The following is a 12,320-nucleotide window of genomic DNA, read 5'->3' as shown; positions in this document are numbered from 1 at the left end:
TTTATAGCTGTGAGTGCGATAACTCATAAACTGTTCGCCATATCGATTTGAAATTTGGGTCACACATGTATCACCTGAAAAGGAAGAACCCTATTGATTTTGGGCTTGGCCGGATCCAAGATGGCCGACTGGGGCGGCCATCTTGAAAAAAATGTTTCCATGGATTCCCCAACTCTGATGGGTATATTTATATAATACATGCGTAGTGTTAATATCAACCCTTTCTTGCCTTTGTGCAAGTCATACACTAATACTTACAGTGTAAGCTGCTCGATTCTAAACTTATATTGATGAAAGATGTATCGGAGTTTTGTGCTTTATGTTGGCTTGAGTAGAGAGAGGTGACGCCATTTTCCGTTATCATGAATGCGAATAATTTCTCTGTTCGCACAATTTACGGATTCTATCATAGAGCCAAGCTGTATGAGGGAATGTAATCATGGTACAAAACTTCTAAAGTCTGTATTAATGATTTCCCTCAAATGTGTAAAGAGTATTCTACCATTAAGATGTACTTTGATCCAAATTCGGCATTCGTGAGTAATGTGCTTAAAAATGGCCTTGACTGGGTTAGTATTTTCGTATTTGTATGTTTCTTGTCAGCAGCCTGCTTGATTGCATCTTGGACATGTTTATATCAAGGTGGATCAAGCTACCCATTCTCATTTGTCATACAAGTTGTATTTCTTTATTGTGGTCAATCATCATTTGGATAAATAAAACCATGACTGAAGACAAACTGATATTTGTCTAATTGATGTATTAGCAAAGCCTAGAATTCACACCCACAGTGATTGACGTGATTGTACAGAAGCAATGTGTGTGCTGTCTCTCAGATGGGTGTTCCATCTGCCAGCATTAGTGGGTGAGAGTCAAAGATCCCACGGTGTCCTTCGCGAAGAATACGGAATTTATCACTGCATATGAATTATGATTCTAAAATCGCATGAAAAGAGTTAATTCACTCGAGATTTACACGGAAATTTGGACCATTATTCTTCACTTAATGAATATCATGACATGGAATGTCATCACACTCAACAGACAGGCCAACTATGCTGATATTTTGGACACAAAGCATCGAACATGAAAGAATATAGAAAGAGATCCATCGATCATCTTATTACATTTAAGTAGTCTTGTTCGATTACCAAAGATGTCAAAAATTAAAAAATGGGACCAGGTAGACAGAATGAAGCCAATGATTTCTGCAAGGGTCAAGAGAGTTCATATATATATATATATATATATATATATATATATATATATATATATATATATATATATATATATATATATATAGTACCGGTCAAAAGTTTGGACACACCAACTCATTCAAAGGTTATTCTTAATTTTTACTATTTTCTACAATGTAGAATAATAGTGAAGACATCAAAACTATGAAATAACACATATGGAATAATGTTGTCACCAAAAAAAAGTGTTAAACAAATCAAATATATATTGTATATTTTGGATTCTTCAAAGTGGCCACCCTTTTCCTTGATGACAGCTTTGGACACTCTTGGCATTCTCTCAACCAGCTTCACGAGGGAGTCACATGGAATGTTTTTCCATTAACAGGTATGCCTTGTTAAAAGTTAATTTGGAGAATTTCTTTCCTTCTTAATGTTGTGCTTGAGCGAATCAGTTGTGTTGTGACAAGGTCGGGTTGGTTTACGGTAAATACCCATATTTGGTTAAAGACCATTATTTTGTCTGTACTGTGGAAGTCCATATATTACGGCAAGAACAACTCAACAAAGCAAAGAGAAATGACAGTCCATCGTTACTTTAAGACATGAAGGTCAGTCAATCCAGAAATTTTTAAGAACTTTGAAAGTTTCTTCAAATGCAGTCACAAAAAACATCTAATCAAGCACTATGATGAAACTGGCTCTCATGAGGACCGCCACAGGAAAGAAAAAACCCAGAGTTACCTGTACTGCAGAGGATAAGTTTATTAGAGCAACGAGCCTCAGAAATCACCAATTAGCTGCACCTCAGATTGCAGCCCAAGTAAATGCTTCACAGAGTTCAAGTAACAGACAGATCTCAACTTCAACTGTTCAGAGGAACTGTGTGAATCAGGCCTTCATGGTCGAATTGCTGCAAAGAAACAGCAACTGAATGAGACCAAAAAGAAGAAGAGACTTGCTTGTGCTAAGAAACATGAGTAATGGACATTAGATTGGTGGAAATCTGTCCTTTGGTCTGATGAGTCCAAATTTGAGATTTTTGGTTCCAACCACCATGTTTTTGTGAGAAACAAAGAAGGTGAACGGATGATCTCTGCATGTGGGGTTCCCACCATGAAGCATGGAGGAGGAGGGGGTGTGATGGTGTAGGGGTGCTTTGCTGGTGACACTGTCGGCAATTTATTAAGAATTCAAGGCACACTTAACCAGCATGGCTACCACATCATTCTGCAGCGATATGCCATCCCATCTGGTTTGTGCTTAGTGGGACCATCATTTATTTTTCAAAAGGACAATGACCCAAAACACACCTCCAGGCTGTATAAGGGCTATTTGACCAAGAAGGAGAGTGATGGAGTGCTGCATCAGATGACCTTAACTCCACAATCATCCAACCTCAACCCAATTGAGATGGTTGGGGATGGGTTGGACTGCAGAGTGAAGGAAAGGCAGTCAACAAGTGCTCAGCATATGTGGGAACTCCTTTAAGACTGTTGGAAAAGCATTCCATGTGACTACCCTATGAAGCTGGTTGAGAGAATGCCAGGAGTGTGCAAAGCTGTCATGAAGGCAAAGGGTGGTGACAGAAGAATCTAAAATATAAAATATACTTTGATTTGTTTGACACTTTTTTTTGGTTACTACATAATTCCATATGTGTTATATAAAAGTCTTGATGTCTTCACTAATATTCTACAATGTAGAAAATAGTAAAAAATATATAAAAACCCTTAAATGAATCAGTGTGTCCAAATATTTGACTGGTACAGTATATTAGACTCCTCCCATGCTCTTCATCTTCAGCGCAGGTCAGGGAGCATGCACTGGATCAGCGCGTCACTACGTCCACTTTCCAAAGATACTCCAGGGGCCTCCGTCTGGCCATCCCCAAGGCAGATGCCTGGCCCATCCCAATCTCCTTGAGATGCTGATCATCCTGCTGCAACCACGAGACACGTGGTCAGCCCATTGGCCTCCTCCACTCACGAGGCTCCCTCGCTGAGAGAATTTGGTGAGCAGGATCAGCGCCAGGAAAACAAGCCACATGTCCATACAGCCACAGCTGACGCTCACCGATGATGCAGTCTCTCTCATCAACTGCTCGTTGGACAAAAAGTCCGACCAGCTATAGGCAAGGATTCTCCTAAGATACCTGGTATCAAAGGAATGAAGTCTCCATCTCAGATCCTTGGTCAGAGTCGACATATGACATCCATAGAGCAAGACTGGAAGCACCAAGGACCTAAAAACTCGGACTTTCATCCTCCCACACATGCACCAGCAGTACCACACCCCATAATCCAGTGAATCCATGACTCCCCAGGCTTGACCAAGACGTCTGTTGACCTCAAGCTCACAGCCAGCAGAGACATGAATATCACTGCCAGGGTAAGTGAATCTTTCCGTGACCTCAACATCCTCGCCACAAATACATACACAGACAGGATAAGCAACATCCAATATGTCATTGAAAGCCTGGATCTTAGTTTTGACCCAGAAAACCCGTAATCCCAGCTGCTCCGACTCCTCATTCAGCACTTCAAGGGTCTCCCCAAAGATGACTCCATCATCTGTGAAATCAAGGTCAGAGATATTGACATTCCCAAACGATGCAACACAGCATGATCTCTCTGACATCCTGTCTGATCTCTCTGAGACCACAGTGATCCGACGTTTTGTCAAAAACGAAAATCCGATGGCGCTCACTTCCACTTCCTCACTCATCGGCGGTCTGTCGGCGACTGACAGCTTCTGCAGGCAGGAAAATATTCACACATACCGATTAGGATCGCCTATATACGTGCACCAAACCACACCTCCCGAGCTTCATTTGTTTACGCATGAAAAATGAAGGTTGGATTCTTTTTGAACACACCTCGTGTGTTCGCTCTCGCCACCGACCCCCGGCTATATATATATATATATATATATATATATATATATATATATATATATATATATATATATATATATATATATATATATATATATATATATATATATATATATATAGATATGAGCCTGGTGTTGGCGCAGTGGTTCGGGATCCAAAAGGTCCTGAGTTCAAGCCCCGTTGGGCCACTGAATTAATACACCAGGGGGTTGACTCAGCCTGTCATCCTTCCGAGGTCGGCGAAATGAGTACCAGTATACTGGGCCGGTGTATACCCCGGTTAAAATAGGTGTACCATATCCCTGTGTCATAAGAGGTGACCAGGGTTGCGTCAGGAAGGGCATCCGGCGTAAAACATGTGCCAAATCTCTATGCGGATCATACGGATGATCTGCTGTGGCGACCCCGAATGGGAAGAAGAAGAAGAAGAAGAAGAAGAAGAAGAAGAAGAAGAAGAAGAAGAAGAAGAAGAAGAAGAAGAAGAAGAAGAAGAAGAAGAAGAACAAGAAGAAGAAGAACAAGAAGAAGAAGAAGAAGAAGAACAAGAAGAAGAAGAAGAAGAAGAAGAAGAAGAAGAACAAGAAGAAGAAGAAGAACAAGAAGAAGAAGAAGAACAAGAAGAAGAAGAACAAGAAGAAGAAGAACAAGAAGAAGAAGAACAAGAAGAAGAAGAACAAGAAGAAGAAGAACAAGAAGAAGAAGAACAAGAAGCAGAAGAACAAGGAGGAGAAGAACAAGAAGAAGAAGAAGAAGAAGAAGAAGAAAAAGAAGAAGAAGAACAAGAAGAAGAAGAACAAGAAGAAGAATAACAAGAAGAAAAACAAGAAGAAAAACAAGAAGAAGAACAAGAACAGGAAGAAGAAGACGAACAACAAGAAGAACAAGAAGAACAAGAAGAACAACAACAAGAACAAGAACAAGAACAAGAAGAAGAAGAAGAAGAAGAAGAAGAAGAAGAAGAAGAACAAGAACAAGAAGAAGAAAAAGAACAAGAAGAACAAGAAGAAGAAGAAAAACAAGAAGAAGAAGAAGAAGAAGAACAAGAAGAAGAACAAGAACAAGAAGAAGAAGAAGAAGAACAAGAAGAAGAAGAAGAAGAAGAAGAAGAAGAACAAGAAGAAGAAGAAGAAGAAGAACAACAACAAGAAGAACAACAACAACAAGAAGAACAACAAGAAGAAGAACAACAAGAAGAACAAGAAGAAGAACAAGAAGAAGAACAAGAAGAAGAAGAAGAAGAAGAACAAGAAGAAGAACAAGAAGAAGAACAAGAAGAAGAACAAGAAGAAGAACAAGAAGAAGAAGAAGAAGAAGAACAAGAACAAGAAGAAGAAGAAGAAGAAGAAGAAGAAGAAGAAGAAGAAGAAGAAGAAGAAGAAGAAGAAGAAGAAGAAGAAGAAGAAGAAGGAGATATATATATATATATATATATATATATATATATATATACATACACACACACACACACACATATATATATGTTAAATATATATTGATGATCATGTTCACCCACAGCTTCTTATGCTCTGATATATGATGATGATGTGTGGTCTTGTGTGGAGCTCTGTTGGTCTCAGACATCAATTTTCAAAAAAATAATCAGCTTCTACTTCTCCATATTGAACACAAGGCACTTTTGAAGTGCATTTTATTCAGTCACCATGTCTCCTATCAAGGAGTTGAGCCATGAAGACCGATAGCTTTGGAGGTCCACAGAAACAGAAATTCATGGTCGGGTTAATTAACAAATATGGCTTCACTTAACACTGAATCATTATTTTTGAAATGAAGATTTTTATGTTTTTTGGTGTCCTTGTATTCTCAGTTGTCCCACCCCCAAAATAACGCTGATGGGATTATTTCATTATCATGTGACCCACTATGTCTTCTTCAGAACACTTTTGCTTCCAGACCTGTGTTTATGTGTAGCTTACATACGCTTTATACACAGAAACACAATAATTTCAATTGAAGCAATTAAAAATGGACGCGATCCCCATGAAGATTTGATATCATTTTAAACTAATGGAAAAAAAGAAAAAGGACAGAAAAGCATCCGAAGCTAAGGTTAAATAGCGTACTGTTGCCATGCGGTTGTAGAGTTATGTTCAATTCGTGTTCATTAACCTGGTGTACATCACTCACTCACTACATGTATATGTACATTGTAAGGATAGTCTCACCCAGTATGGCAATAACTCATGCCGCTGGTGTTGACAATTATCTTCCATTTTGTTTTTAAATGAGCGCATTTTTCATTATTACAAGAATTAGAGAAAAGTGTTTCATCAAAATACCACTAAATTCCAAATTTATCACATTCTACAGCTATGATTTACAACTTACCAGTTGTTGTTGCCGAGTTTTTCTTCGATGTTATCTCGATTGTTGTGAATGCCAGGTATTTTATGAACAGTCATCCCCAATTTCCAACTCGGGTTCATACATGTATGGTCTGACAGCATCTTCTCGATCAAAATTTTGACTGTCGTCGTAATCTTAGGTATCTTCATCAGAAATTTTTCTGGAATTTTTAGGGGCGATTCCAGCCAGATTGGCTTTTCACTTCAACACCTCAAAAATTATTAGAATCAAAAACCACATTCATTTCTTTGGTTATTATTTACAAAACAATATCATCACATCAAAAAAAAGTTTAATTTCTGATTCTGTGGACCTTCTTTTCACTTGACTCAACGTCAATTTTGAAAATACTCATGGTCTATAAATGCAGATCTAATATTTTATATGCACAACATGTATGCTACATGCAGTTGTTTGTAATGTAGCCACGAGCCACTATAACTTAACTTAACACTTGATTGTCAGAAAATGTGCAGACTTGAAATAGGCCTGATCAAATAGCTAAGTAAACAATCACTTGAAAGATTGGAATTGCCAACCTCATGATGGCCAAAAACACACTGCAGGTTTGATGGTCATTCCCCAGTGATGTTTGTCTACTTCACGTTTCATGACATCATAGATCACAGCACCACAATGACAACAACTCCTCGGAAGAAGACATCAAAAACTGGAGAGGTATCATTTTTGTCAACTGATATGGAAGTTGTTTGAGTGAAAATGTAAAAACCAGTCAGTGCAGGAAAAAACTGCATGAGTAAGTTCATCAATAATAGTCTTCAAAGATGTTAACACAACAGCATCAGATATCTGCTGTGCATAGACAATGTACTGCAATTTTTCTTCAGCCCATCAATGTTATCCAACCACAGATATTATGGTTTCTGATATCTAAATCTCACATAGTTCATGCTGAGAAAGCTTGGCTCCAGAGAGGTTGCATTGTGGAAGGGACTTGGCAAGGGATGATCATCCTCAAAGTTGTCAAAATAGTTCAAGGACATTTGAACTGTGATGATAGAAAAAAATATTTTGTTGGAAAAGACAAGCTGTGAACTCCACTGCAAGTCCTCATATTTACCTTCCTGATCTGACATGTTGTAATAATAACGAGAGTTCATAGAACACAATACCCCACGCTGTCTTGAGAAACAAGGAGATGGGTGGGATCGACGAGCAGCAAATTTGATTGGTCGTGATGATGTAAAATGCTGCAATATTTTGTCCAAGTCCTGGTATATGGAAGGGTTTTGAAAGTGCTACAAAGGTGATTTGTGTTCTACAGCGTTAAAATGTGTAATTCAATTGAAACAAGTTTAAAAAAAAGACATAAAACGTCATAGCCCCCATTGTTTTAATAATGTTGCTGTCTGGAGTTAAAGGGCTTGCCCATATTTATGTACAACTAAAATGGCCGCTGGTCAGCCACCTTGGATTTTATGTAGAAAAAAAAGATATGCATATGTAAGCCATCATTCATTATCTGTGTGCCAAGTTTGAACAACATCAGTAAATGCATGTCTGAGAAATGGTGGAGGATGTGTTCAACATCGGGTTTTTTACAACTAAAATTGCCGCCAGTCTTCCAGTCAGCCATCTGTGGTCAGATTGCAAAAATAAGTTGGGTGCATATGTTTGCCATGATGTGCTGTGCTTTTGCCAAGTTTGAATACAATCCGAACATGCATGTCGGAGAAATAGTTGGCGAAACATTTAAGTAACAAAATGGCCGCCAATCTGCCATCTTGGATCTGATCACGAAAAAAATAACGTGTATATGTCAGCCATCATTCTTTTTTTTTTTTACCAAGTTTGAACAACATCGGTAAATGCATGTCCGAGAAATGCTTGAGGATGTGTTCAACACCGGGTGTTTATTTTACAACTAAAAGGGCCGCCAGTCTGCCATCTCGGATCTAATGTTGAAAACAAATGACGTGCATATGTATACCCTCATGTGTTGTCTTTGTGCCAAGTACAAATAAAATCGGTCCAGACATGTCCGAGATATGGTTGCGGACACACACACACACACACACACACACACACACACACACACACACACACACACACACACACACACACACACACACGCACACAACAAACCAAATTGTCCAAAGCCCGGATAGACTACAGAAAAACTTTTGATAGTGTCCCACATTCATGGATGATCAAGTGCATGCAAATCTACAAGATAAATTCCCAAATAATCAACCTGAATGAGAAAGCGATGGATCTATGGAATGCCACACAAATCCTGTAGCACTCGGAAGGAAAGATCGAAATAGCAGGAGTGAAGATAAGACGCAGGAACTTTCAAGGAGACAGCTTTTCCCCCTCCTGTTTTGCCTCGCTGAGGATTCACAAAGTAACCTCATTCATGGGCAAGCACATGAATACACCCCATCAATCAATAGAAGAACGTCCAAAGAAACCAGAAAGGTGACACATTTACTTACCATGGATGATTTAAAACTCTTTGCACTGAACGACAAAAAATTGACAGAACAACTGAAATTAATGGAATGGTACTTTGATGCTATCCAAATGGAATTTGGCCTTCATAAGTTTGCCAAGTGCACATTTGTGCAAGGGAGACCACCAAAAACAGACAACCTAAAAATCGACATAAATACAACAATAGTGGAGCTGGACAACAAAGCATCATACAAATATATTGGAGTTGAAGAGGGCCACCAAATGTGTCATAAAAATGCACAAAACAATTACTCTCTCCAAGAAACAAAATCAAAGCCTGAAACCAAGGAGCAGTACCAGTGTTACACAATGCAGCTGTGGAATAGAAAACTGGCCAAAAGCAGAAATCAGAAAACTAGATTTCAGAACAAGGACACTCCTTATTATCCACAAAATGTTCTACAAAAATTAATGCATCCCGAGAATGTACCTGCCGAGGAAAGAAGGAGGTGGCAGCTTAACGGAACTCAGTCCAGTGCACAGAGTGACAACTGGAGGATTATTCCGAGTATCTGAAAAGTTTGACAGACTACCAAATACAATTTATACACATAAGCATGAACACAAGCCAGAAAAGGTATCTCTTTCACCTTGCAAAAAACTTCTAAAAGCAGGTGCAAATAGAAGATGTCATGCACCGAAACAAAAAAGCAACAACTACAGCCCCAATGATTGCAAAAAAGACCAAAGAAAAATATAGGATGAAATAACAACAGATATACTGTATAGTGACAACAGGGAAAAAGACAAAAGAGCAGGAAAATATTTAAACAAAAGAGTTTGACAGATTGGGGATAGGCAAAGAATGATCACTGGAATGGCGAAGAAGAGGTCAGTTCAATTCGGCCGGAGAACGAATCATTATAAATGCCCAAGACCAAGGACACTATATGAATGGCTTTACAAAAATGTCAGGACTGAGCCAATCGGACAAATGTAGGTTCTGCAAGGTAGAAACAACAGAAAGCACATGTCACCTATCAGGATGTAAAAAAACTCATGTCAGAACAGCTGTACACACAAGGCACAACAAGGTATGTAGAGTAATCCACTGGCACATCGACACAAACTTCAATATCCTAGGTCCAGAAAATACATGGAAACACGAATCAAAAGTAATCATTGAAAACAAGGACACAATGCCCACGTACGAGCTGATGATCTCATCCAGCATGAACATAGAAAAAGCACTGCGACCGGACATGGTTCTCAGATACAAAAAGGAAAATAAGGCATCACTTGTTGAGGTTTCAGTACCCAGATATTTTGGTCTAAATAACACAGAAATCATGACAATGACCAAATATCAAGTCCTCAAGAAGGAAGTGAAAATATCCTGGAAGCTGACGAGCACCAAAATTGTACCAGTGATAATTGGAGCAATGGGAATGATAAAGAAGAACCTTACAAAGTTCCAACAAACCATATCCGGGAACATTACCACAAACTAACTACAGTTAGAGGCTGTCCGGGGCTCAGTGATGACACTGAAAAGAGCCTTCGGAACAAAACTCTGAGAACAACAGAACTTCACAACTTAGGCCATGAATCACGATATTTCACCGAAACGAAGGTGGATACTTCAAGTCCTGGGAGGACTCTGTTCCACCTTCTGAAACCCAAATTAAGGAGACAGAAATCAACAACACACACACACACACACACACACACACACACACACACACACACACACACACACACACACACACACACACACACACACACACACACACACACACACACTGACATTTATTAATATAGATAATGTATGTTGTGTGAAAAAAGCAAATTGAAGTAACAACACATCTGGATGACTGTTACCCACAGATTGAACACCAAAGAAACTGCGGCTGAATATTTTTCGTTCTCTGCTATATAATGGCAGTTTACATGTGTTACGGCATTGGTCGTATTGGCGGTCACATTGACTGTCCGCCACAGAACGATTGCTTCTGAGGATCATTTATAATGCACAGCAACGCATTGACCGAGACTCACCAGTACAGTGAAACATCTCCTGTATGTGGCAGGAACTGGTGCATCCATCTCCATCCACTCCATTCTCATCATCACATTCTTCACCATCATCCCTGCAACAAACGAGTAGCAACGTTAATGCTTATGCCATCCATCAAAAATCAGTATGACTCGAGTGGAAAACCAAAGATTATACTTTAGATGTTGGTCATGTAAAACAGAAATTTGTGAATCATTTAATATCATGTCGTTTAACAATTGCGATAGGTTGTGGCTTCATCATTTAATGAAGCAATCCTCAATTTTAACAGATTTAAGGTTCATGAGACTTTGTTTCTTTAATTTTCAAAAAAGGTTATCTGAGATACTCTCAAAAAGGCCAACTTTATTTCCATTTCTTGACATACTAGTACACTTGAGGGTATCTCAAATTGCATTTCTTCCGGAGAAATAGAAAAGTAGAGGGGCTTGATGAAAGACCACACAATAAGATTAATGCCACAAAGTTGTTCTGTTTCGATCTTACGAACCCAATCTCTGCTCGGGTAGTCGTTCACCAAGTGAAGGTAAGAATTATTGTTCAATAAAGTTGTGCTTTAGCCTTTTGGCAGTACACCTTGCCATTATTACCAGGGTTTCACACAATTTGTTTAATTAGGTTCTGCAATGAGTCCAAACAGAAATTGTTTGGTTCTCACGAAAAAAAATTGTCAGCTTCGAGTGCACTCGCCCCTGCTTTCCCAATCGTCACTCCGATTTTAATGCGCCTCTCAGCTTTGTGTGCACCTTACTCCTCTGTAAGTGGTCTCTTAGAATGTCCGCACCAGATCAGACAGTCGCAACCCGCTCTATTTTTTTTCCCTTCAGGATGCTCCTGAGCCTCCTCTTGTTCCTCTTCGCTAGCGTGTTCTCCTTCGATTTTTTTTTAATCTTAAAAGTTATAAACTTACAATATAGCTTATAAATTATATTGCTACAATTAAAAAACTTAATTTTGTACAATTAAATTTTGAAATCACTGTAAATCAATTATCAGAATTATCACGGATAGTCCATGAGCCAGTAGGGTTGGTCGGTACCTTATGGGGAGAATAGTTCTCATAGTGATTTTTGGCAAGGTAAACAACCCCAGAGTTCGCAAATATGTGATAGCATTGCATTGTTGGTAATTTTTTGTGTGTTATCAACCCTGTTTATATGCCTACCCTTAAATAAGCTTTTGTGCAAAATGGACAGTACAAAGTAAGACATCCTACTTCAAGTTAACATCATTTTTTTTTTTTAATCAGTCAAACATTAACATTGAAATTTGTCTCACCTTTTGCTAGGACCATTTGCATCTCAACAAAAAGTGCTAAACATGCTGAGGTTGAAAGGTATGTCATTGGTGACACTTGTATATCAGTGTC

The 12,320-nt window shown here is 38.8% G+C and overlaps 1 protein-coding gene across 4 annotated transcripts in view; it reads right to left on the bottom strand.

Annotated features, from left to right (window-relative positions):
- Positions 1 to 12,320, bottom strand: part of LOC147027119 (pappalysin-2-like) — a 510,774-nt gene that overhangs the window by 336,825 nt on the left and 161,629 nt on the right. For all 4 annotated transcript variants that reach the window (XM_085883283.1, XM_085883284.1, XM_085883285.1 and 1 more), the window contains exon 11: positions 10,933 to 11,024. In XM_085883283.1, coding sequence (XP_085739409.1) covers positions 10,933 to 11,024 — 92 coding nt within the window. The remainder of the gene's footprint in view (positions 1 to 10,932; positions 11,025 to 12,320) is intronic.

Source organism: Eptatretus burgeri, chromosome 5 (genome assembly GCF_056783735.1).
Source record: "Eptatretus burgeri isolate ZD-2024b chromosome 5, Ebu_testis_v1, whole genome shotgun sequence".
NCBI lineage: Eukaryota > Metazoa > Chordata > Myxini > Myxiniformes > Myxinidae > Eptatretus > Eptatretus burgeri.
This window is presented reverse-complemented; position numbering and strand designations above follow the sequence as displayed.